The 27,687-nt window shown below is 47.8% G+C and overlaps 1 protein-coding gene across 1 annotated transcript in view; it reads left to right on the forward strand.

Moving 5' to 3' along the window:
• Positions 1-27,687, forward strand: part of DCDC2C (doublecortin domain containing 2C) — an 88,025-nt gene that overhangs the window by 20,835 nt on the left and 39,503 nt on the right. Inside the window, exons 3-4 of the mRNA XM_007971589.3 lie at positions 5,492-5,568; positions 20,111-20,239. Of these exons, the coding sequence (XP_007969780.1) occupies positions 5,492-5,568; positions 20,111-20,239 (206 nt within the window). The remainder of the gene's footprint in view (positions 1-5,491; positions 5,569-20,110; positions 20,240-27,687) is intronic.

Raw genomic sequence — 27,687 nt, forward strand, 5'->3', positions numbered from 1 at the left:
AAAACAACAACAAAGTCACAATAATTGCTGTTTGATATGGTTTTGCTATGTCCCCACCCAAATCTCATCTTGTAACTCCCACAGTTCCCATGTGCTGTGGGAGGAACTCCCACTATTGAATTGTAACTCCCACAATTCCCATGTGTCGTGAAAGGAACCCAGTCGGTGGGACTGAATTATGGGGGCAGGTCTTTCCTGTGCTGTTTTCGTGATAGTGAATGAGTCTCACGAGATCTGATGGTTTAAAAAAAATGGGAGTTGCCCTGCACAAGCTCTCTTTGCCTGTTACCATCTACGTAAGATGTGACTTGCTCCTCCTTGCCTTCTGCCATGATTGTGAGGTCTCCCCAGCCATGGGGAGCTATAAGTCAATTAAACCTCTTTCTTTTGCAAATTGCCGAGTCTCTGGTATGTCTTTATCAGCAGTGTGAAAACAAACTAAAACACTGTTATCAACTGAATCCTCATTACAGTCATTTGCTAAGCACTTGACAATGCGTTATCTCATTTCAACAACTTTATGAGGTGTGCACTACTGCTGTTAGCACTGCATGCAGGAGGCAGCTGAGGCTCAGGGAGGTTATAAATTTGATCAAGGCCACATCACTAGTAAGTGGCAGAGCCAGTACTGGGATCCTGGATGATCCAAAGCACAGGCTCCTGAGTACTAGGCTACACGGGTATGGATTCTAGTACTCATTTTGCTAAAAAGTAAAATAAAATGTTTTTTGATGGCTTATCATGGCCAGGACACTTAATAGCTGTGTGTTCTTGGGAAGATGATATAACCTCTCTGATTCTTTGTTACTGAGGTATTTTGCCTGGTGATGTTGAGGGTTAGGTATGAATGCAGATAAAGAGGGTCTACTGCAATGCTTGATTCATGGTGGGTATTCAATAACCTGTAGTTGCTTCTTGGGGGAGACACACCTGTGGTCATCTCGAGTCTTCCATCTTTGATTTAGATTTGGTTGAATTGCCTTGGTTGAAGAGGTCTAAAGCTCATGGCGTCCTTCAGGCTCTCAGGACAGATGAGTGGTGTGAGTCTTTGGCTCTGACAAGTGTGAATGAGGCTGTCATCATCATTGGACACATATGCTCGACATTGCTCAGGAGATTATTTTATGATGTACAGAGAAAAAAAGTCCAGAATCACATCATTTAATTGCTGGAGTTATTTAATTAGGCAGGTGATAGCAGGGTTAATGAATCGTTAACACCTCAAAAGAGCAATTAGCTCATTGTTTCCATAATTTTATGCAATGAAGCAGAAAGCTGGTTCTTAGGGTGGCTGTATTTTAACAGAATTTTGCAGAAGATAATTTCTGTTGTTTTGTTTTCAGACTAGGTCTGTAAATTCATGCTCGTTGTTGATACTCAGCATTAGTTTCGTTACCATGAGTATGCAGGTGTGTATAATTTTATGTATAGGATGATAATAGGGTAGAATGGTGCAGGTGGGCATTTCCACCTTCTTCCATGGCCTCTCTTTTCCTGGAATCCTTTTCAGAGCATCAGAGCTGTTTGTCCCTAGTCATGGTAGCATTCACTCATCCATTATTTATTTGGCTTCATGAAATAGTTATTGAATTCCTGTTAGGGGTCACTCATCGTTCAGGCACTGGAGGTACTGGGTTGAACATGACAACCAGGGTTCCTGCTCTCAGAGGCTTCCATTCTACAAAGGAAAATGGAAACACATAAACAAACAAGAAAGCAGAGGCAGGATGAAGGGCTCGCATGAAAGTAACTGCAGGTGTGTGACTGGGCAGGGAGGGCCTCTCAGAGGAGCTGACGCCGAAGTGACTTCTTAATGTAAGAGGGGCAAACCAAGCAAAGATCTGTGAGGATGTTCCAGGCTCAGGTCCTGTGTGGGAGTGGGCTGTTGTTTCAGGAACTGCAAGAACGCAAGCGTGGCCAGAGTGCAGGGAGGCCAGGAGGGGTGCAGCGACAGGGCAGAGAGGCAGGCAGTGCCAGCTTGCGTGGCCTGAGGGTCAGTGTGAGGGGTAGGTAGGATAAGGGCGAGCCTCACTGAGGGGCGTCCGACCGCCTTCTGATTTGTGTTTACAAAGGCTGCTTTGCTTGTCATGAGGGAAGGATTGTCTCGGGGCAGGGGAGAGATGGTGGAGGCGGCGAGGAGCCAAGAGTCTGCCGTGTGGCTTTGAAGTAGAGCTGACGGATGCACGGATGGCATAAAGGATGAGAAGACTCGAGAACGTCTCCCAGATTTTGTAGTTGAACAAATGGGGCCAGGGTGGCACCATTTTCTGAGGTGGGGAAGCCTGGGTTGATCCACTGGCTACGGATAAAATCAGCAATTCTATTTGAGCTGTAACAAGATAGAGGTGCCTGAACAGCCCCCTTCCTCCCTTCTGTGTCTCTCTCTGTGTTTCGGTGTGTTTGTGTGTGTGTGGGAATCTCATATTTATTGGATTGAATATTTATTACTGTGTTATAAGTATTGTGCCTTTTATAAAATGTTACCTCATTATTATTCTCATAAGAACTCTAACGCAGGATGATCCCCATTCTAAAAACTCATCAGCTGCTGCTCAGAGAAGTGCAGTTGCTTCTCCAGACCACATGGATAGTAAGATGTAATATCTTACTATCCTGTAAGATATTACTATCCTGTAAGATATTATCCTGTAATAATATCATGGATAGTAAGGGATTTGAATTCAGATTTGACCAGTTCCAAAGCCTGGGGTCTTCCCGTCCGCCAGGCGGCGTCTGAGATCCACTGTGTTCTCACTGCCTCTCCGGCAGCTCCCTCTGGGGTCTTCCCGTCCGCCAGGCGGCGTCTGAGATCCACTGTGTTCTCACTGCCTCTCCGGCCGCTCTCTGTTCTGATGAAAGGCACCGTAGGATCCCAGGGAGGTGCCAGAGTGGCCTCTCTGCAGCAGCTGCGGCTGTCTTGGTTCCTCTCACCCTTCTCCCAAAGCCCCCACGAGACACACCTCCCTGGTCTCCTTCAGGGACAGAAGACCCAGAGTAACTTTTGTCCCTTCTCCTCTTTTAAAACAAAGTTCTCACTGTTAATGAGGTGTGCAGCTCATTCTCTCTCTCACTGTGCATCTGGGGTGCATGGCTTGGGTGCTGTTCTTGGCCAAGGCACTTTTATAGATGACATTTACTCAACTTGGGGTGATGTAGTCGAGCTCCCGTAATATTAATAGGTTAAGTGGTTTGTCTCAGGGTCTTGTGCTTGAGTTGTGAAACCCAGCCGGGGTCTGGGCCTCAAGGAGAGAGTAGCAGGGCCCCAGGAGGACCCTCCCTGCTGGGCCAGGCAGGAAGAGTTATTACCACTGTGTCTGACTCAGGGAGCAGAGCCCCCCAGTTGTCGGCCTGGCATTGGAGTGGGCAAGTGGGTAGGCAGCAGGCCGCCAGCAGAGGTGAGGGTCAAGAGCTGGGTCCCCAGGCAGAGATGGGAAGTGAGGGAGGGACACATTTCTCCAACCTGAACTCCTCATCGGCAGGGGACTCAGATGCCGAGCTGCTGGAACCTCTTCTGTGCTAAGTTGGGTCTGGGTTGGGAAGGGAGAGGGGGCTGCGGCTTGGACAGGAGGGTGTGGATTAGCAGTGTTAGGTGTGGAAGGAGGCCCTGTTGACAGGTTCAGGCCACCCGGACTTCTGGGGGATGGGGTGCAGGTAGGGCCCGCACCATGGTGTCTGTGCTGGGAGTTTCCTGGGTGGGTGTGAAGTAGGTAGTAGGAAGGATGCTGAATGAATCCGGCTTAGTGCTGGGGGGATGATCGATTCTGATGTCAGCTTAGAGGTGGCTCCCCAGCGCTGGGCCTTGGAAGGGCAGTGAACATGGGCCCTGGAGGTGGAGAGGCTGTGGGGGCTGGAGCAGAGGCCCTCACTGTGCAGCAGAGGCTGCGGGAAGCACATGGACTGGCTGGGGGCCAGGGTGGCTGAAGGAGCATAACATGGAGGGTGTAGGGTGCAGAGAGTGACAAGGCTGCCCCGTGGATCGCGGAGGGAGATGAGCAGAGAGTGAGGAGGCTGCGGATGGATCCCAGAGGGAGCCCACCAGAGAGTGATGAGGCTGCCCGGTGGATCCCGGAGGGAGACGAGCAGCGAGTAATGAGGCGGCGGGTGGATCCCGGAGGGAGACAGCAGAGAGTGAGGAGGCGGCTGGTGGATCCCAGAGGGAGACGAGCAGAGAGTGAGGAGACTGCGGTGGATCCCGGAGAGAGACGAGCAGAGAGTGAGGAGGCGGCTGGTGGATCCCGGAGGGAGACGAGCAGAGTGATGAGGCTGCCGGGTGGGTCGCGGAGGGAGACGAGCAGAGAGTGAGGCGACTGCCCGGTGGGTCGCGGAGGGAGACGAGCAGAGTGATGAGGCTGCCCCGTGGATCGCGGAGGGAGATGAGCAGAGTGATGAGGCTGCCCCGTGGATCGCGGAGGGAGACTGCACCCAGCGGTGTTGTCACGAAGACGATGGTGTGCGTGGGAGGTGACAGAGGGGGACCCTGGCCAGGATCCCTTGCGTGGATGTTGCCATCGTCCAAGTGAGAGACGTCGGGGGTGGGGGTTGTGAGCCAGGCGGTGGGACTGCAGTGGAGGTGTGGGCAGAGGCAGACGGGGTCTCAATCCAGGGGAAACCAGGGGTGGGAGGTGTGAAGGGACCCCACGCTTCTTATCCTGGTGGGCTGGGGATGTAGAGACGGAACACGGACAGGGGAGCAGCTCTTCAGAGGAAGGCCAGGCCTGAGGTGCTGGGGTGTCCTCAGGTGAGCCTTAGCCTTGTGGGAGGGACCAGGACCCTGGCACTTGGCACGGGGTTGGGGGTTAACATCCCTTCCCAATCAGAGCTCCCCCCATTTGCTTTTCTGCACATTCTTAAACAGCAGGACTGTGAGGATGACTGGATTTGCTTATCTGGGACAGGTCTCAGTAGTTCTTTTCCCCCATTGCGTCTTATCCGTAGTGGACCTGAGACTGAAGCTGTCCCCAGGCCATAGTGGTTGGCCCGGCCTCTCAGGCTGCATTCACAGGAATCAGGAGAGAAGGCGGAGGGGCTCGCGCCTCCTGGCCAGGACATTCTGGTTGGAGTCTTGTAATGAAATCAGAAGTGACATGTCCATTCTTGGGGCCCCATAACCCGACCAGCAAAGCTCCTTGGCATAGTAGGCCATCAACGCATGCTTCTTGGGGACCATGGGGAGCCTCTCTCGCACGGATGCACGGCCTTTGGTGGCACCTTTGCCCGTCAGCCCGGCCCCCGCATCCTGCACTTCCCTCCATGTGCAGTGCAGAGCCGTCAGCCCCCGACCACCTCGCACTGCACTTGCTGGGATCTTCTCCTCCCCCAGCACCCGGTCTGCCTTTCTCTGCATGCCTCGTGGACCCGCCCCTGGGTGTTCTATTGACAAAGGGATTCCCCCCTTTTCTTATGTTTTGGGGCAATGCTGTGCACACTGTTGAATTTAACGAGTGTTGGCTAATTTGAACTGAATTCTCAGGCTTATTTTTTCCTTTTTCAGATCAAACCGGTGGTGCATTGTGATATAAATGTGCCTTCCAAGTGGCAAACATATCATCGTATATGTCGACATATAAAGTGAGTACAATATTATGGGTGAAAAAAATCAAACTGTGCCATAGCTCCCTAAAAACAATACTTTCTATCCTGACAAGTGCCCCTTAGCCCTCTTTCTGTCTCCCCTCCCCTCCCTCTCCGGCCCTGGCTGGCTCTCACTCCCTGACAGGTGATTTCTTTTTCGTAGACCGCCTTCTCTCTGATTCAGCTGTTCATGTGCTACTTTTTCCTTCTCCTCTTGAGCCCTGATTTTGGAAAAGAGAATCCAATCACCATGCCATTGTTTGTAGAACAGTTCACCTGGGGATGCGAAGATAAGAGCATCATACACACAGCTCAGTTTTAGGCTCTGAAGTTTTGTTTTGATATTTTTTTAAATGTAGCAGTTGCAGCTGCGGCATGTTGAAGGGAAATTTAAAAACCGTTTCCCCCACCCCTTGACCTCTTGCTACCAAAAGGCCCTTGTGGGCTACAGCACATCCAAGTCAGGTGTTGCTACAGGAACGGAGTGCGTTAGAGCCTCACTGGCCGCTGCCCTGGGATGCTGCTGGCAGTGCCAGGCGCCGAGGTGCTCAGTGGGAAGCATTGAGGATAGCTGTGATCACTCTGTGCACCCATCTGCATTATGTTTTGGGGGTTGGAAAAAGACAACACACTTGACTCAAACTAAACGTTGGTTTACATCCTGGCTTTTGGTCTTACCGGCTTGGGACCTGCACCTGCTGCTTCGCTCTGAGGTTGGGGCTGTCTCCCACTGTGGAAAACAGGGCTGAAAATATCTGTGCCGCACACTGTGGTGAGGGTTAGCTTCAGGAATGTTTGCAGCCAGCCCCACAGTGCTTGTCACAGCGTAGCAGGTCTCTGAATGGCAGCTCTTCCCCTTATCCTTTTATTGGGATGTTTTAGTATTTTAGTGATTAAAGGCCCTGGCATGAACATCTTTCCATTTTACCATGTTCTGGTCTAAATGGAAGGAATTTCAGCGAGTTTCCAGAGAATGCTGAGCTCTTCATGTGGGGGTGCCAGCCTTGTGTGAGCCAGAGTCACCTCTACCACCTCCCCTCTCAGTCCTGAGAGGCAAGGGCTTGGAGGCTTATAACACTGGAAACCCGCTGATTCACCCGACAGATCCCCAGGCTGGGAAGGAGGAAGATGAAGGAAGTGTGACCGTGAATTCGCCAAACTTGGCCTCTTGCACTTTTCCTTAAAATCTCAACGACTGTTTCTTTAAAAGACCTTACTTTAAGCTTCCGCATGGGGGCCACCTAAATACACAGATCTTTCCACACCACTTTTCTTGTATCTAAGAGCTGTTCTGAAATAATAAGACACAGTATTTCTGAATTTTGTTAGTGATGTCTTTCCTGCAGAACGTACAGCAACCTCAGGGAACGTCGTTGGTTTGTGGGTCCTTCTTGACAAAAACACCATTCCTAAAGCCACATTTCATGTGTGTGACCCAGGCCATTAATGATCCTCACTCATTTGACAGACATGATTATTTTTTCAATGAGAAACCATGCACTCTGGCACATTTGCCCATCCTTTGTCTTGGTGTGTTGGAAGTTCCACTAGATGGACCCAAATATCCATCTGAGTGCAGAGTCCTTCCTACCACAAAAAAAAAAACCTGATCGTGTACCTTGGAGTCCTTGTCACTATAAAAACACATAAACAATAGTTATGACGGCTTTCAGAGGCTTGGATGCTCAGGAGGGAAAGGCAGGGTGTGACCCTGGTCAAGAGGAGAGTTGGCGAGGGCGTGGCTTGTTGAGCTGTGCTCTGCAGCAGCTGGATGCTGGAGAGAGAACCCGGGGCTCCCCTGACGAGGTCACTGAGGAATTGAGCTGGTGGTGACTGCATGGGTTGGAAGTCACCGATTTGGAGGTTGAGGCTCAGATCGAAGCCCTGGTTCTGGCACTGACTCAGCCATGTGGCCTGAGTCACTTCTCTTGCCTGGTGTTCTCTCTGATGTCCCTTGTCAGGGAGGGATTCACTCACTCATTCCACTTACACTGGCGTGGAAAACGCCCTGAGTCGTGAATGAGCCTTGGGAGAAAAAGGGTATAAAAGATCTTTTGTCGTTTATTTGGAAGTGAGCTGGCAAAAGTTGTCTGGGCCCTGGAGTGGTTTTACGTGGGGACTCCCTGCCCTTCACAGGGAGCCTGAGACCCGAGGGAGCAGGGGAAGAGAAGAGCTCACCCCAGGCCTCCTCTGTGGGGAGGAGGCACATTCGTGCTAGACAGAACTGGAGAAGAAGGGGCCATTGGTCCTGGCCCTCATTGCGAGACTGATGTCAGAGATAGATACAGCTGGACGTTAGTGAAAGCAGTGAAAACAGATTTTATTTAGTAACTACTGATAGTTGGGGAAAGAGCTGAGTTCCACTCTGATCTGTGTGGAAGCGATTTGGGCATTTTAAAGGGGCAGTGAGAGATGGGAGCAAGTGGGGCCTCAGGAGAATCAGAGAAGTGGAAAAGTACAAAGAGTTGGTCAGTGAAGGTGGCCAGGCAGCTGGTCTGCAAGCTGGCAGTTCTGGAAGTTAGGATTCTGTCCTCCGCCAGAGACTGGGAGACAGGCCCTGCCCTGCCTGATGCTTGCAGTTCAAGGGAAGGATCTCAGGTGCGGGAAATGCGTCTGCATTGCCAGAGATGCAGATTCGTCAATGCTGTAAGAGGTCAGGGGCCTCTCTCAGATGTTGGCTGGGATGAACAGTGAATGTTCCTGGCAGCCCTGGGTTTTCGCAGGTGGGTGTTTAGTGGTGGGGCTGGGGTCATCCTGTGGCCGTGGCTTGATGCTGCTGGGCATGTGCTAGAGTTCGGTTGTATCTCAGCACAGGAATTGGGACAGAGTTGTCATAGGCCAGAGTTCTGCGAAACTCAGTCCCTCTTCTTGTTCATGAGGAAGAGCGGATCCATTCCTTGTAGAACCACCACCACCTGTCATAAGGAGGACTTGAGAAGGGTCCAGCCGTTGCTTCCAGCTGCTATGTGTTCAGGGGGAGCTGAGAGACAGCCGAGGAGCACACCCCTCCCACAAGGGTGATGTGCATCAGGAGATGAAGGCATGACCATCGGGATGGATACAAAGAAGCCAGAGGCCAGGCACAGCGGCTCAAGCCTGTAATCCCGGCACTTTGGGAGACTGAGGCAGAGGGATCACTGGAGCCCAGGAGTTTGAGACAATCCTGGGCAACATAGTGAGACCCCATCTCTTGAAAAACAAAACAAAACAAAAAAAGAAAGAAACGGAGTCCCTTAAGGAGCTCCCTAAACCATCCAGTAAGTGGAGGAAATTATTTAAAGGGAGATCCAAGTCAGTCCTTTTCTGGAGGGTGTAAGCTGTGTTAGCTATTGTGCCCAACTGCCACTGCTGCTACTTGAGACAGTCACTACAGCAGTTACTACTGTTACTGCCTGAGACCGTCATTATGACTGAATGAAGGGACAAACGTAGAAATAATAACAAAAAACAAAAGGAACTGTTTTAAGGAAAGGACCGGGGAAGAGGAAGAGAGCTCCCTACTTCTAGTGAGCAATGGCAGCCCCCTGACCTTCCACAGCCCTTCCTATTTATTGGGTAGAATGAGCAGGGAGAAGGCGATAATGATTGGTCAGCTGCTTAATTGATCACAGGTTTATATTATTACTAACAGGCTTCAATGATGCCTAATCATAAGAAACACTTGTGCCTGGGTCGTGACTGTCCTCAGTGGTCCTTCTGGGTGGCGCACAGTTTGTCAGTTTGCCAGCATTCTGCATTTATGAGAAACAGTTTGCTGCTTACTCACATAGTCTCCAGTGGTATTCTGAGTTGATCATGACCCTCTTTCAGCCTCCAGCAAGTTATGTCTTGGGTGTGAGTCTTTGCTGTGACTGTCTCTTGACAAGTTTCCTCTCGAGTGTCGACTCCAAACAGGTGGCACTGAGGACAGACTCGTGCACGAACACCTCCCTGGCTTCCGGTCAGTAGTCTGAGGCGAGTCCGTTTTGTGGAGTCATTTTGCAAAGTTCTGACACTTCTGGGGTTAATGACACAGCCATTTGTCCTAAGTAGGAGACAGAATCTTCCAGTTCTGCGGGGGCTAGCTTTGCTGACCCCCTTTGTAACCTTATGGTGTATCCGTCACCACAGGCAAGGGTGCAGTGGGAGGAACAGACCACCCTACCAGGCTGGCTCCAGGCAGCAGGTCCTTCCAGAACCCACTTAAGGCGGCTTCCCGTCCACAAGTCTCAGGACCAGCAGCTGGGGCAGCACTCACATTTCTGAGTCTCCTTTGCGAAGTTTCTCACATTTCGCCATTTGAAGGTCGGCGTTGGCCACGTGACAGGAGCCATCCACTGGCTGGAAGCACTTTCTATGTCTTATGACCATACCCACAACAATAAACCTTATGAGCATAGTTGGGTTGGTCATTGCCTGCACTGGTTGTGACAGAGGCTTGAAGGGCTCACCGGGAGTAGATCCCAAAGGGAGAAATGTAACATTAACCATCATCTTCTCACTGATTGGGCATTTTAGTCCCTGTTTAACCAGCAATTCCCTTTGCCTGAGTTCTTTGCCAAATAATTTCCTGTGATGTTGACATCACGGGGTGTTGAAGGAAGATGATGTCTAAAGGGAGTTTGGCCCTTACACTGAGCTCCTGTTTCATGAGAACAGAATGTGTCTTGCTACAGGGACATGGAGGATTCCCTGTGTCCCACAGACAGGCTATGTCTATTATACTGATTTCCCGTGAACTGTCGTGTTCTTGAGCTCACAAGGCCATGTCATAGTCCCAGTCTTGGGAGCCTTGAAGTTACAGTTTGGTGCCACTTCAGAAGGGGACTGCTGTGGTCATGTGTATGGGATGTTTCCTGTCAGGGCCATGTCTATGAGTATGATGAGGCCGTTATGAAGGAGGTCCCAGTTTCAGGACTGAGTAGGGTGGGGGCAGCGAGTGCAAACCCAGGAATTCACCCGTTAGTCTCATTGGCTGCTTGGTGATCCGAGAGTAGGAGGTAGTGATGACCGCACCAGGAAGGCACAAGCAGTGTGAGATGGAGGGAACCAGGGAGGGCCCAGTGGAAGGCTGGATGTGGTTCGGGGGACTGAGGAGTAGTTGATGCAATTGGGAGGAAGATACAGGAATCGTGGGAAAAGATGTAATCTGTTGGGGAGTATGAAGAGGCAGGAGAATCTGTGGGCTCTTGTTCCATGATCTTGGAGAAAAGCCAGCCATGTCGTGGCATCACCCGCTTGTTCCATGGTTGTTGGGACAGTCGTCTGCCTCTGGCTGTCATCTGTGGCCCGAGGCTGTCAATAGAACTGTGGTTTGAGATCTCCGGTTGGAATGCTTTCCAGTCAGCATCATCCTTATGTATATTTTTCAGCCATGAGACATGGACAGAGGTTAAACACCTTGTAATTTGGCAGCAATGAACAAAACAGCACGAGGCCTTTCTTGTGTGGGGTTCAAGGTTAGTTTCCTGATGGTGGCATTTCCAAAATACCAGATCTCATACTTTCAAACTGTGTAAAGGCTGATCAAGGAGTTTGAGGGGAAAGATGGCCTTGATTTGTTGATCGTAGGACTGTGTACTTAATTAACTCTTGACAGTGTCTGAGGATGTCAGACTGTGTTAAATTGGAATCTCCTGTTAGCCAGGAGGTGTAGGGCATTCTCGTGGTCTTCCTGTAGTGGTTTCAAAGGGGGACCGTTTCTGAGGAGGATGGGGTGAGGATCCGGGAGTCATAAGAAGGATGGGTAACACCCATGGTCATAGACAACCCAGTTCTTCAGACTGCTTAGCCAGCTTGGACTCTGGACATGTGGGCTCTTCCTAAGATGCCTGATGACTGAGGCTGTGATGGCAATGGAGTCTTCGACCAATGTGTTGTATTTATAATTGCTTATGTAATTTTGCTAGTGAAATTTGATCTTTCACTAGAAGTTATAGAGGGGATACCCCAAGTAGGATAGATTACTTCCAGGAAAAGGTTGGCAGCTGACTTTGTGGAGACATTTGGGCAGCAGAAAAGCCTCCAACCGTTTAGAAAACATGCAGATCAGTGTGGGGACACACTGGGGATGTATTGGCTGTTGGGCCTCTGGTAATTGGATAAAGTGTATTTGACAGTGAAGGAGGGGTCCAGGGTAAGCTGTTCACCTTCCTCAGCACATGTTTAGAATTTTCCCAGGGGTATGTTTCTGGCAGAGGAAGTGAGCGGCAGCTGCTCGGTCCAGATAAAAGCTAAAGGGCTGAAGCCATTGTTTGTCCAGCATGTCCTGCATTTGTACCTTTCTGGGATGAGTCAGGTGTAAACACAAACAATGACTCTGGTGATAGATTTGAGTGGGCCATGTGGATCTCCTGTGTTATTTCCTTGGGAGGCATCTTGAAGAAGTTGTTTCCCTCAAGGGAGGTGTCTGTTTGGGTGGCTATAACAAAATATGTGAGACTGGGTAATTTATAAACAACAGAAATTTTTTGCCCACAGTTCTTGAGGCTGGGAAGTCCAAGATTGAGGTGCCAGCAGGCTTGGCGTCTGGTGAGGGGTGCTCCCTGCTGCATAGATGTGCCTTCGTGCTGTGTCCTCACATGATGGACGGGGCAGACAAGCTCCCTGAGGTCTGTTTTATGAGGGCGCTAATCCCACTCATGAACCTAAGCTCCCTCATGATCAAATCACCTTTTAAAGGCCTCACCTCTTAATGCTCTTACATTGGGGATTTGGTTCAACATGAACTGGGGGGTGAGGGGACACAGAATTCAGACCGTAGCAGAGGGTGAATCATCCCACCAGGGGTCCGGGGCCTTGGAGTGCGAGCCAGGGCTGTGGTCCCAAGGCCTGGAAACCACGTGGGTTTCTCACGCGGTGGGGGAAGAGGCTCCTAGTTTGGCATATTTATTAGCCCACTTATTTTCCCAAGTCTCATCTGATTTCTTTATGCCGTATCCCTCAGTTTTAATCAGAGCAGTTTGTTGGGGTAATAACAGTGCCTCCAGAAGTTCTGCTGTTTGACTGGGGTACCGGCCGCTGTCGTAAATCCCCCATTTCCGTGGCACACCAACATCAGGTACTGCCCCAAAGGCATGGCGGCTGTCAGCATAGATGTTTCACCATCATTCCTTCTGTCTTCATGCAAGCCCGAGGGAGAGTGATTCATTTAGCCACCTGGGCTGATTTAACACATGGCAGGGCTGGATAGCCAAGAGGTTTGTGCTGATTAGTGATGGCATATCCAGCCTGGAAGGGCCCATCCTCCCTCCAGAGATAGGAGCCATCGACATAAAGAGTGAGACCTACTTGGGGCAGAGGGGTTTCTGATGAATCTAATCTAGGATGAGACAATCATCGCATGTTAGTGACACAGGTGTCACTAATATCCACTAACTAACCATAGGTAAAGGAAGCAAGTGGCAGGGTTAAGGCTTTGATGGTGTAGTATGGTTACGTGAGGGGGAAAGCAGTAGATTTCATAAGAGAGAAGTTTAGCCACAGAGAAATGCTGTGTTCTCATTAAGTAGTAGAGTCTGTAGGGTCTGAACGGGATGAGGAATGTGTGTGTCCGATAGGCGACCCTGTTGCAAGTGAGACAGGCAGCCTGGACAGGACTGGTGGTTGCAGCCCTGGGTCACAGGCAGGGGACATGCCTCAACCCGAGCTCGGTGAAGCTCTCACAACCCAGGTTTTTATGTTTTGGGGAGAAGACTCCAAGACATGATCCTCTCCTTCATGCACAAGGAAGGACAAAGGCAGGGAGTAATTGGGAAGTTTAAGGTGGGGGTGAAAGTAGAGAGCTCTTCAGGTTCTCACAAGTGTCTTTAGATAGGGAGTTTCTTACTGCTAGGTCGAGGGATGCTCCCTCATCGTGGCCTAAAGAGAGGAGGCAACTGGAGAGAAATTAGGCATCCACATCCTACCACATCCCACAGGACCCCCACTTCCCCACGCCCAGTTGTTCTTTTGCTTCCAGGAAAGGAAAATGTTGAAGACTAGAAACTTGGTCTGTAGAGATTGTTTTTTCCTGTGACCAAGATATCATAGCTCAGATACCAGACACACGGAGAGGATAACTGAACTTTGTGTCCGGCCACTCCACGGCCCTTTTTGCTAACGCCCTAAGGAGGCATTCAGCGTGCAGAAGGGAGCTGTTGCCACTTTCAGAGCACAGGAGGAGGTCATTCACAGGTAGATTACGGTCGAGTTTCCTGGGAATTTTGCCTCCTTCAGATTTGCACTTAGGGTGTGTGAGAAGTAGGTAGGGCCCTCAGTAAATCCTTGGGCCATAACGGTCCAGGAATATGGTTCATTTTCCCAGGTGAAGGTGACAAGCCTGGGGAATTCTCATGGTAGGGAATTCTAAAAAAGGCAGTGCACACATTGATGATGACTGTGAAATACTGTGTTAGAAGTGATCACGGCCAGGACAGTGTTAGCATTAGGCACCAAAGAAAGCCTGGGTTTGACAATTTTTTTATAGATCTCAGATCTCGGACCAGCTGATATATTTTTTTCAATTTGGCTTTTTAGTGGCCAGAATGTGAGTGTTGCATGGACTGGAAATATAGGGCAGTCCCTTTCAAGTCCCTCTGGTTTTAAATGATTGTTTGCAAATCTTGTGGAGGGGCACGGAAGGATCTATTTCTATCTTACAGGGTTCTGCATCTCAAATACATCTAATATCCATGGAGTTTCTTATCCAAAAAGGAGGAATCCTGCCTAACAGCTGATTGAAGTCCTTGGTTAAATGAGTGCCAGGTGGAGGGAAGCAGAGGCACTTAGGGAAGTCGGACAGAGTGTTGGGGAATATAGATGAGCGGGAAGGAGTCCCTGGGGACACAGTGAATTCTAATACCCCGATTCAGGAGAAGATCCCTTCCTAGCAGATTTACAGGGTGGTAGGACTGAGAAGGAAGTTGTGCTGCTTGAAGAGATCCCACAGAACTGTTTTGAGGCTGAGAAAGAGGCAAGTCACGAGGCACAGGATGAAAACCCACCCCTGGTGAAGGTGGGGGACTCGGAGGAATGGAGAAGGAGAAGAGGAGATCGTAAGGGTAGGATGCATTGCCCTGGACCGATGAGAAGTGTGGTAGAGTCCCTGTCAGGTGGCAGAGTGACTTCTCCTGTTGAGTTTAGTGGCAGTTAGGGGCATTGGACGTTTGTCTCCTGCAGGGCAGGCAGTGATTTTGTGACGGGCAGAGGACTCGGAATTCTTTCCTCCGCTGGAGGGCTGACCTGTTTCTCCCCACGAACCAGCAGATGTCCAGGCCCACAAGAGCCTATGGTTTCTGAGCTTGCCGTGGGTCAAATGTTTCAGGTTTTTTCCTGATGATTTTAATTGTAGTGCATTGTGCATTGTGTATTTTCCAAATGGACAGGGTTGTTACGTGCCAAGAATTCTGCAGTTCTCAATGAGAAAGTTTAGGATTAGAGTGAACTGTTACTTAAATCACTCCAGTGTTTTTCAGGTTGTCTCAAAATCTTAGTTTAGAAAAACACAATAATAACCATTATGACAACTTAGTTTTTAAAAATAATGCCTCTTTATTACCCTTTTCAAATCAAAATGCCCATAACCTCCTTTTCCCTTCATTATAAGCCTGTGCAGCAGATAAGGCAGGCAGTCCTATTCCAGTTTCGGAAATGGAAGATAGAGGCCAAAAGACAGTAAGGCCCTTCATCTGTTCATTTGATCCCTGATGCCTCCATCTCATCCATGTACCCCTCGCCACCGCCCATCCAGAATTGATTGAGTACCCCCAGGCGCCAGGCCCTGGGGAGACTGAGAGACTCAGACGCAGGCTTGTCCTCAGACAGCCCACAGTTCAGTCGGGGGAATGAGAGGTCCAGAGATAGAGCTATTTCATTCTAGAATCAGCCCTGGAGACCATGGCTTGTGATTTCAAATGTGCAGAACTTTTCAATTCAACTCAGCTTGGAACTTGACCTGGTTCTTGGGAGCAAGCATTAGGCGACCTTCACCCCAGGTTGAGGGGAGGGTGCAGGCGACCAGTCCAGGATGTCACAATGTGCTCATGGCCCGTTTACTACCCGACTGCAGCGGGTCATGGCTATTCGAAGATAGCGTGGCAACAGAAACAAAAACGGCCCTGGCTTTCTTCCCCCTACCATCATCGATGTATTTCAGAGTGAAATAGCACGTTTCTGATGCCTTCTACGTTGCTTTTCAACAGAGAAGACAGAAAACTGGGTGGAGGGAAGTGGATGCAGGGGAAAAAACACAGCGGGCATTAGGGTCGGGTGGAGCTGGGCTGGGTCGTCGGTTCTCCGTGTGGCCTCCATGTGGCCTGGGGAAGCCCCTTAACGTCTCTGAGGCCCAGGTTCTTCATCTGTGTCATGGGGGAGCAGGACTTGCTTTACTGATTTGCTGGAAAGGTTAGAGACGACTCTATAAAGTGTGCACGGCCAGTGCTGAGCAAACGGCAGCTGTCATTGCCAACCCACCTGACCAAAACCCGTTCCTGGACCCATATGCTACTTCCCGTTTTAAACAATCTGAAATATTTTCTATTTAAAATGTTTTATTCTCCCCCCATCTACTATTAAAAATTAATTAGCAACACAGGAACAGGTGCATTGACAAAGTAATTTTATGCCTTTTGAACTTCTCTTCAGAGTTTTTATTTAAATAAACCATCTTATTTAATAGAGTGACTTGTGCCCATGGTGAATATATAGTTTTAAGAGATATACATTTAAAGTAAGTCTCCCAAAATAAAAAATTTAAAAAATAAAATTAATTTCAGCCTGCCAGTACTGCTAATTTGTTAGAAAAATAAGTCGATAAGTAGTAAAATCTACATTTGAACTGATGCTATTTGTTAAGAAATAAATAATTTGGTGCACCATCGACAGTTCACATCAATGTGTTTCACATTAATGGCAGATTGGATAAATGCCTGATTTTTGAATATTCATTTTGAGCAATGAGATTGAAGTAAAAAGAATTAATGTTTGTTTTTACTCCCTTGTCAAAGGGTTTGATTTATATTACAGATAATTGTGTGTGCAACTTCTCTATCAGATTGCAAGTTTTTGTTGGCAGAGAGTTGAGGAAAATTCAAAGTGTGAAGAAAGAGGAGAGATAATGAAATTCAATTGAGATGAACTATATGATGAGATGTATTCAGCATCCCACTCCAAGGGCAATAAATTTTTTCCACTGGTCTATCTGAAAAAAAAAAAAAAAATCTCTTGGTTTATATCACTAGTTCTCTAGTGATTCCCCCAGAGGGAACCAGTGTCGCAGTTTCTGGTCTCTTCCTAGGATGCGCTGTGCATGGTCAGGCGTTTATAGGTATATGTGTACTGCATGCACTGTTGTGTACCTTCATTTTTTTGTAACCACCCAGTTTATCTTGGATATGTTTTTTTTTTTATCAGCATATATAAATTGTGCTTTCAAAAATGAGTACCAGGTATTCAAAAATTCACATGTACCAGTGTTTATTTACCAGTGATGGGATTTGATATGTGCCCATCTACAACCTACCACAGACTTTCAGGGAAACTGTTTTCTGGGTGTTTTAGATGGAGTTGTTCATTCAGCTACCTGGAAGATGGATCATCTCTGCCTGAACAACACAGGCCCCAAACCCAGCATGGTGATAGTGGTCTAGGTTCATTCTTCAGCCCAACCAGCAAACTTTTAGAGATGTGTGAAGTCCATTTCTCCCTCTGAACTTGCCATTTCGTAGTTTATAAATCAGAGGTTATTGTTTCTTCTCTTTATCTTAAAAATTCAAAAAATTTTACAGGTTTTTCTATTTACAGGCTTATTATAAAAATGCGGAAATCTAGAAAAGCATAAAGAATAAAATGGAAATCTAGAAAAGCATAAAGAATAAAATAAAAATCTGCAGTTATCCCATCCCTCAGAGACAACTGATACAGAAGTGCTGGGAAGGGAAGAGTGTGGCCACTTTAAACGATACAGAAGGGGGAAGGGAAGTGCTGGGGAGAGGAGGGCGTGGTCCCTGACTAGGACTCCACCCAGGGGACCTGCGTGAGGACAGGCATTTTTGTTTCCCTGCCCAAATGTTGCATTTCCCAAGACCACCCTGGCCTGCCATGCCCCCATCCTGTGCCTATAAAAACTCGAGACCCTAGCAAGGCAGAGACAGAAATGGCTGGACGTCGGGAGGAGCACATCGACGGAGGGACGCACCAACAGGCACCCGCACACCGGCAGGCCACCAAAGGCAGACCAGCACGGAGTTTGGCTGGGGCAGTTGGAGGAGCCTTGGGGTGCTGAGAGGCCTGATTCCAGGGAAAAACCATCTCCCTTTTGGCTCCCCCATCTGCTGAGAGCTACTTACACTCAATGAAACCTTGCACTCATTCTCCAAGTGCACATATGGTCCCATTCTTCTGGTACACCAAGGCCAGAACCCAGGATACAAAGCCCTTTGTCTTTGCGACAAGGCAGGGGTCTAATTGAGCTGATTAACATAAGCCACCTACGGCTAAACTCAAAGAGCAGCCTGTAACACACCCCCCCTGGGGCTTCAGGAGCTGGAAACGTTTACCCCTAGACACTGCTATGGGGTCGGAGCCCCACAGCCTGCCCGTCTGTATGCCCCTCTAGAGGTTTGAGCAGTGGGGCACTGTAGAAGCGAGCCACACCCCATCGCACGCTCTGCGAGTGGGACAAGGGAACTTTTCCTGTTTCACAACCACTATTAACCCTAAGGCACCTTCACTCCTGGTGCTCTTTCTGTAGCCCACTGTTGTGGTTTTTGTCTACGACATTAATTATATTTGACCCTTTTTCCCCTGTGGATATAAATTCTGCATAAACAAATTTTAATGGTATACTTTATGGTGTGGCTGTGGCACAATTTATTCAACCAGTCTTCCATACTTAGACATTTTATATTTTTGACTTCATACATAATTCTGTGAGAAAGACCTTCACCTCTAAATCTTTGTCCACTCTCCTGTGGGGTGGATTTCATGGTGTGGGATGAGTGGGTCAGTGGTTATTGATCCCTTATCCCTTATATTACATTGATCTATTTTGCCCAAGTGTTCTTCAAGAAGACTGTGCTGATTTTCAGCTGCATCAGCAGTGGGTTGGTGTGCCTGTTTCTCAATACTCAGGATAAGACTATAAATTAAATTTCTTAAAAATCGAGACAAAATATAGCAAGACCTTGTTTAAACATTTATTATTTTATTCCTCTTAGTAATCTATATTTAGAAAAACTTGCAGCCTAAACCAGTTAGGAAAACCAATAGTTGAAAACATTGTAGCAAATCTTTATTGTAATTGTAATAGCACATGGATAAACTCTGATATAACTTGCATAGAACATTTCTTTTTATGACTTCTTGTGGGCAGCATCTTAAATATGGAATAAGTTGGACTCTGGGTTGATTGGAAGCCTCTTTTGCCACAAAACCTTAGCAGAGAAAATAGATTCTCTTTATTGTGACAAACATATTAAATTAAGATTTATATTTACTCTAAAGAGAGATATTTCTCAAATTCTAAGTTATTTGCATTTAAGGAAAAAGAAAAAATGGCAGTAACAGTAAATTATAATGTAAAAAAATTAACCAGAATTGCAAAGTTGAGCTTCCTTATTGTTAAAGGATATCAAGGATATCATTTATTCTTTTTAGACTTAAACAATACATCTTGTATTTTACATTATTTTAATGGGAATTACAAGAGATTGAAACTGTTGCATGTGTCTTTGATTACGGCATAGTCTCATGAACACTACTAACTTTGTGTTGGGTTTTGAAAATCTTCTAAGCACTTCCTCTCCCTCAACGCATTGAAATAATAAACTAACACCCCTAAGATTATACTGAAGTTGCCTTAAAACTCAGGAGTGAAATAAGCGGTTTCTATTAACTTTTCAAAGGAATGCATGTTGTTTTCTTTGGGAGATGATCTCGGCTCCCGAGAAAGGGAAAGCAGCTACATTATTTAAGGTAAAATTGTCTGCCTGTTTTCCAAATGGACAAAATTTTCTTTCATTTTACCCATTATAGTAGTGGGAGACATGTTTTATAAAAAGTGGAGTTACGTTCTATTCATCTGGGCATTTTAGATTTTATAAAATGCCCACATTTTTATCAAGCTGCCCAGAATGTCACAACTGTGGAGTTGGAGCCCCACAGCCTGCCGGTCTGTATGCGCCCCCTAGAGGTTTGAGCAGTGGGGCACTGAAAAAGCGAGCCACACCCCCATCGCATGCTCTGCGAGGGGGACAAGGGAACTTCCCGGTTTCACAACCACTGTTAACCTTAAGGCACCTTCACTTTCTGTAGCCCACTGTTGTGGTTTTCATCTACAACAAAACCGTATATATACACACACACACACACACACACACACACACACACATATCTGTCACCAGGCTCTGTGACATTCTGTACAGCTTGATAAAGTCCTCAATAGGGCATGATATGTACTATTGGAGGCTGCTTAGTGCATCCCATTGTTTTTACAGTTCTTTAATTATATATATATTGAATTTTCAGTGTTTCCCCCTGAAACTTAACGTATTAATGGATGCTTTTCTTTTTATCCTTACAGTGTTTTTACAAATGGAAGATTATTTATTCCACCTGCAAAAATCATTATACCCAAATTTAGTCTGTCCGATTGGGACATTGTGCTGGCCACGATCGGAGAAAAAGTCTTCCCTCTAGGAGGCGTTCGGAAGTAAGGAGACTCTCGCCTATAGGACAGCCAGGGGGCGGCAACTTGTGTTTGTTCTTTTCTATGAGAGTTTTCTGCCTGGACCAGCAAGGTCTAAAATGATTCACCATAAACTCTTAATTTTCATTCTTCAAGCAGATAGTATTTTCTCAGTCTTGGTTTTATACTTACTTTTAACCAGCCTCATGGATTTATTCATTCAGCAAACCATTGGGCATCTATTGTGTGCTAGGGGTGGAGAATACAGCATTGCAAAAAGGAGTCTTGCTCCCTGAAACCCCTACTGAGTGGGCCAACCTTTCAAGTTGCTAGAATGCTGCAGTTGGTGTGTGTGTGTGTGTGTATGTGTGTGTGTGTGTGTGTGTGTGTGTATATAATGAGGCCTCCCAGTTGGTCTGGAGGAGCCAGGCCTGTGGGAGCTGGTGTTTGGATTGAGTCTTGGCAGAGATGGGGGAAATGAATTTCATGGGACAGAAGAGCACGTGGGAGGGAGGTAGTGTGTGTAATGGCTTCTAGCATGGGCTTGGGGGTCCGACACGGAGCAAATCTCCTCTCCGCTGTCGGTGTCTTTGTTACCTCGGGCACATTCCTAACTCCTCGATGCATGTTTTTTCATCTGGAAAACTGGAAATAATAATACCTACTTCCAAGGGTCCTAATATGTATAAAGTGCTTAGCATAACACTCGATGCATAGTAGGCATGAAATGGGTTTGTGATTATGGTTGTGACAGTCGATGAGGCACAAACAAGCAGAGTGTGTTGAGGAAACACCACAGTGTTGTCACAGGAATTCAGCACTATTGTGAGGGAAGCGGCCAGCCCCGAGGCCAGAACTTAGGTCCCATGAATACCTTACAGACCAGGCAAGGGGCTTGCTGTCTTGCAGCCAGTGAGTCCCATTTGCGTGAACGAAAGCTCACAGTGGTGGTCGTCCATCGTGATGATGGATTGAAGGTGGGAGGTGAGAGATGGGCTATGAGCCAGGTGGCTGTGAGGATATCTGGGTCGGCCTTCAGCTTTAACCACATGCACAGGCTGAAAGTGAAGGGATGGGAAAACTGTCCCATGCAAGTGGAAACCAGAAGAGAACAGGGGCAGCTGGACTTACCTCAGACAAAATTGACATCATGCGAAAAACTGCAGCAAGAGATAAAGAAGGTCACCACATTATGTTAAAAGGGTCGGTCCATCAAGAATATACAACAGTTATAAATAGATATGCAACCATCACTGGAGCACCTAAATATATAATATGCAAGTATTACTAGAACTGAAGGGAGAAGTAGACAGCAATACAATAATAGGAGGCAACTTCAGTACCCCACTTTCAACAATGAATACATCATCCAGACAGAAAGTCAATAAGGAAACCGTGGGCTTGAATAACAATATAAACCCAATGGACTTAACAGACTGCAGAATATTCTGTCCACCAGCAGCAGAATCCACATTCTTCTCACGTGGACACAGCATTCTCCAGGATAAATCATATTAGGCCACAAATCAAGTCTTAGCAAATGTAAGATTGAAATCATATCGAGTATTTTTTCTGACCATAATGATACAAAACTAGAAATCAGTAACAGGAGGAAAATTGGAAAATTCACAAATATGTGGAAATTTAACAGTGCATTCCTAAACAACCATTGGGTCAAGGAAGAAATCAAAAGGGAAATAAAAAAATATCTTGAGAGCAACAAAAATGGAAATAAATACTAGAACTTACGGGATTCAGCAAAACCAGTTCTAAGAGTGAATTTTATAAAGAAAATGCCTATATTGGTCAGGCGCGGTAGCTCACACCTGTAATTCCAGCACTTTGGGAGGCTGAGGCGGGTGGATCACCTGAGGTTAGGAGTTCAAGACCAGCCTGGCCAACATGGTGAAACCCCGTCTCTTCTAAAAATACAAAAAATTGCCAGGCGTGGTGGTGGGCATCTGTAATCCCAGCTATTTGGGAGGCTAAGGCAGGAGAATCACTTGAATCCGGGAGGTGGAGGTTGCAGTGAGCTGAGATTGCGCCATTGCAATCCAGTCTGGGCAACAAGAGCAAAACTCTGTCTCAAAAAAAAAAAAAAAAAAAAAAAAGAAAAATGCCTATATTAAGGAAAAAGAAAGATCTCAAACAATCTAACTTTACACCTCACTTTTATTAACAGAATGAAAGAGATCACTTGATCATCTCAATAGATACAGAAAAGGCACTGGACAAAATTCAACAACCTGTCACGATCAAAGCTCTCAGCCAATGAGTATACAAAGAATATATCTCAACATAATAAAAGCCAAACACGACAAGCCCACGGTTAACATCATACTCAACGGTAAAATGTTGAAAGCTTTTCTTCTAAGAAACAAGATAAAGGTGCCCCACTTGTACCACTTACATTCAGCATAAGGCTGGAAGCCCTAACAAGAGGAACCAGATGAGAAAAAGAAACAAAAGGCATCCACATTGGAAAGGAAGAAGTCAAATAATCTGTTTGCAGATGATATGATTTTATATATAGAAAACCCAAGACTTTACCAAAAAACTGTTAGGATAAAAGAATTCAGTAAAGTTGCAGGTTACAAAACCAACATACAGAAATCACTTGTGTTTCCACATAATCTCACAAGCTATCTGGAAAAGAAATTAAGAGAAAAATCCCATTTACCAAAGCACCAAAAAGAGTAAAATACTTAGGAATAAATTTAACCAAGCAAGTGAGAGCTCTCTACACTGAAAACTATAAAACATTGATGAAAGAACTTGAAAAAGATACAATAGATGGAAAGATATTGTGTTCATGGATTGGAAGAATTATTATTCCTCCAATATTGTACTGGAGCAACCGCACCAATGAGAGTTCTTTTCTGAGGTGGGGAGTCCTGCAGAGGAGCAGGTTTGGTTGTTGATAACAAGTTAAAGAATCAACTAAGACATGCCTGTGGGACCCCCAGGCCTGGGCTGCAGACGGAGATGGAAGCTGGAGTTTTCGAGTGGGGATGTTTGAACTCAGTAGTCGGTGGAGCTCTGTGTGGATGAGACCCCCGGAAGCTGGCCTGGAGAAGGTGGGCAGCTCAGGTGCCTGTGGGGTCTTCCATCAACTGCTTGTCACTTTGTGAGAATGTGGGGCTGTTGTGGTCAGAGTTTTCACAAGAAGGCAGAAACGTCAAACCATGTAAAACAAAGACAAGAATCCTCCTCTCATGGGTTCTTTTTATGCCCCTGTTCTGTCCACAGGCAAGGTTTTGGGTATCCTATAAGGGCAGCTCTGTTTTCCTTGGCATCTCTCTGGCCTCAAGTTCGTGCCCTCGTGGTCCTGATGCTGGAATGGGTTTCCACCTCTATGTGGCCCTGCCCATTGGTGCCTCATCTGACCACGTGGCACTTGATCCTGCCTTTGCCCCGGATGCGGTTTCTTGAATTCTTTTTGCCTTGTGTTCTGTGGCTATGGACTCCTGGCTCTCTGCCTGTTCCCAGTCCTGGATCCGCCAACTAGCTGGGGGTGGAGTTCTTGGGGGTAGTTTGGAGTGGGAGATAAAGGGAAGCCACAGAGGGGTGTGCAGAAGAGCTGCAGACTCCGGAGTGGAGGCAGCGGCCCGGGAAGGCACAGCCTGGACGCCTGGGCCAGATCAGCTTCCAGCGACCACCACAGCCGAGGCCAGGGAGACGAGATCTAGAATGTGCTCTCTGCCTGCACTTAGCAGGTGGCCACCGGCACTGTGAGATGGAAGCCAGGTCCTGTGGGCGGGCTGGAGTGGTGGGTGAGAAAGCAGAGGTGGGAGTGTAGGGGGTACATGTCTGTGGAACAGGGAGAGAGGGTGATGCGGGCTTGTGGCTTGAGGGGCTAAGAGCAAAGATGTGGTCACTGCTGAACACGAGGGGCCTGAGCACACCTCTCTCCCGAGGGAGAAGGTGCAGGAAGGAGGCGCATAGGAGCCAGACCCTGAGCAGGTGGAAGAGGTGAGACCTGGAGAATGGGTGGATGCGTAAGCCGTGCAAGGTGGGGGAGCCACCCTTCCTGCAAGGCAGGGGTGGAGATGAGGATTGGTGCAGGTACAGAAAGCTTTAAGGTAGGAGGGAAGGAAGGTGGCAAACTAATGCCTAATGGACTCTAAAAAGGGAGAAGGCTGTGTCTTGCGAATGGACAGAAGGAGAATGGGGGCAGCGGGAGGGACACGGAGTGGGAGGGTTGCCAAGCAGGGTTGAGGGCCCTGCTGGACTGTGCGCTGAAGATTTGTAGCGGAACCAGCCTGCAATTACATGTACTCTCGGGCACTCAGAAGCTGGGGACGAGAGAGGAGAAGGCAGATGGGCGGTTGGTCCACGAGGTGAGGGCAGGGAGGGACAGGCAGGGACGGGGGCTCATGGCGCAGCAGTCGAAGCCATTGCTGGTGTGGACGTGAAGCCAGAGCCAGTTGGGCGGCGTCAGGCCCAGGGTCCGGCTGTTGGTGCAGATTAGAGGAAGGTGAAGTGGGAGAGTGGGAGGCCGGGAGGCCAAGAGGCAGCAGAGGCAAGGTCGAGACATCCACCTGGGGACGCTTCTGGGCGATGATGAGGTGTGAAGGACTGCCCTGGGAGGGGCTGAGAAGGCGCAGGGGAGATGAAGATCTTCCAGGCTGAGAAGTGGGAAAACGCCATGCAGCAAGGAGAGTTAGGAGGAGCCCGCCGTGGGCAGCAATGGTCCCCTGATGGTAGCCGCTGTGGAGGAGGAGCAGAAACAGTTAATCCTGCCTTATGCTTTTGTCAATTTACTCTCCCATGGGGGTAGATTAAAAACATTCAAGAGTGATTTACAGTCAACAGTTGTGATACCATCAGTGAAAACTGATGTCCACTTTTGAGTAGGATGTAAACTGTTGAGCCGTTTAGAGCAGTGGAGCGATGAACAACCTCATGGCAGTGGCGACGAGCGGGTGGTAGTTAGATGCTTGTGCACAAATCTGTACCGGGAATACCTCCATACTCCCAGAATGCAGCTATAAATATTAGTGTATTATTCTCAAAGAAATAAGGCTCTATGCAGTAGATAGACCTGTGTATACTTCTGGGAGAAGCCAGAAATGATAGTGGAAGAAATCTATTTTTTATTATTTACTTATTTTTTTTTTTAGACTTGCTCTGTTGCCCAGGCTGGAATGCAATGGCACAATCTTGGCTCACTGCAACCTCAACCTCCCAGGTTCAAGTAATTCTCCTCCTTCAGCCTCCAGAGTACCTGGGATTACAGGCGCCTGCTACTATGCCTGGCTAATTTTTGTACTTTTAGTAGAGAGGAGTTTTCGCCATGTTGGCCAGGCTGCTCTTGAACTCCTGACCTCAGGTAATCTGCCCGCCTCGACCTCCCAAAGTGCTGGGATTACTGGCATGAGCCACTGCACCCAGCCTTGGAGTAAATCTTAAGTATCACATGCAGAATGATAGTAGTGAAAGTAGCAGAGAAAATTCTTGTATGGTAGAGGTAAGGAAGGGAATAGAATATTTAAAGAGTAAAAAAGACATTAGATCAATAAGCTCATTTTTTTTTTCCTGGACTTAAATTAGTTTTTTATGGTTGGGTTTAGAAAAAGTGCAGAGCTTAGAAATAAAAGAAATGCTTAGAAAGTACAAATGTTAAGCTTGAAGGAGTGAAGCAATATGCACATTAACAGAGTTAAAAAAATCAATGTGCGTGTTACTTTTGAATGGGAACTACAGCTACTGTTTCTCATGCATTTGAGAAATTATTTATATTTCTCTGTATTTATCATCCTTTAGATAATGCCAGTATGATTCAGCTGAGATTTCCGTCACACCTTTTCCTTGTGTGGGTTAGAAACTAAGCCGGTTCTTTTTTTAGGAGACTCTGTTGCCCAGGCTCAGTGCAGTGGCGCAGTCACAGCTCACTGCAGTCTTGACCTCCTGGGCTAAGAGGATCCTCCCACCTTAGCCTCCTGAGTAGTTGGGACTACAGGTATAAGCCACCACTCATGACTATTTTTTTTTTGTAGTGATGAGGTCTTGCCATGTTGCCCAGGCTAATTATTTGTAGTGTATTAAAATTCCTTGATTTATTGGATAGTTTGAATTTTTGGCATAATGCATCCAAACAGCCCAGAGAAATACTTAAGTGAAATTCTGTAAGTCTCTATGCGAGACGATTGCTGATCTCGGTTGGGAAAAGTTGCTCGTAGAGACTGTTGGCTGAACACCAGGGATGCAGCCGTGAGCAGAACAGGCTCAGTCCTCAGCCCCAGCACAGCCCAGCAGAGAGGAAACATGTCGTGTGAGCAGTCACAGCGAGGGCGGCATGTTCATGAGAGAATGATGGGCGCCGGGGGAGCCCAGACTGAGAGACCTCCCAGAAGAGATGCGTGCTGTAAGAACTGGAGGACCTGGAGGAGTGGGGGCAGGAGGGTACCTTCTCACATCAGCACCCTGTGGGCCTCTTGTGCCTCACCTAGGCCAGGTCCTGGCCAGGGAAAGTGGGAGTGGATGGGGACCAGCACGACCCACTCTACGAAAGGAATGATGTTTAGCATGGAGTGGGGGCCATGGAGGATGAAAGAGGGCAAGTTGCCTGAGGTCAACAGTTCTGAAAATTCTTTCCATGCCACCTGCTGGAAGGAAAAGGTGACGAGCTATTCTTGTGAATTTCTCTGAGACTGAAGTGGAATGATCTCCACTCTCCGTTTTCAGTTTCCCACTGTTCGTTGAGTGTATACTCTGCACCGCACACTATTCTAGGAGCTGGGAGGTGATAAAACATCTGCAAGAACATGCTCCTTGACACTCAGGGTCGCTCAGCCTTGCTGGGAGACGGATCCCCTAAGGGAAACAGTTGCACTGCAATCAGAGGCAGTGCTGGGGCCTGGCCAGTGAGACAGAGGAGGACCTTGAGCTCCGTGAGAGCTCTCAGAGCAGAAGGCCCACGCAGCTGGGAGTTGAAGGAGGGTCTGTCCTGGGTTCTGAAGAAATGGGTAATGGAAGTAAGGGAGGTGTTCTGGGGTGGGGGGACTGTGTGGACAATGGCCTGCCATAGGAGCGAGGAGGCGTGAGGGCCCTGAGGGAAACAGGGCCTGGCCGTAGTGAAACTTTTTGGAAAATGCTGGGAGACAGGTGTGGATACCCAGGGCTGCAGCACTTACAGATGGCCCTGGTGGCTACATGCAGAGTTTTACGATGTTTTAAGAGCTAATGATGAATGCCAGGGCGGGACATACATGTACACAGCACACGCATGTGTCTTCCCATGGCCCACACCTGTGAGCTGGCCCCTGGCCCCTCTGAGGCAGGGGCTTCCCGCCTCGGTTTCTGTGCAGGGCTCAGTCATGCTGCCCTGTATCATGGGCACAGCTGTCCCTTATCCACCAGCAGGTGTTTTGAACATCAGCATCCGTGATTTAGGTGACAGTCATTCTGGAGAGACCATGGTGACCCATGAACTTGAGTTTGCTCGTCTTGACTAGCCTGATTAGGAAAGA

Source organism: Chlorocebus sabaeus, chromosome 14, assembly GCF_047675955.1.
Source record: "Chlorocebus sabaeus isolate Y175 chromosome 14, mChlSab1.0.hap1, whole genome shotgun sequence".
NCBI lineage: Eukaryota > Metazoa > Chordata > Mammalia > Primates > Cercopithecidae > Chlorocebus > Chlorocebus sabaeus.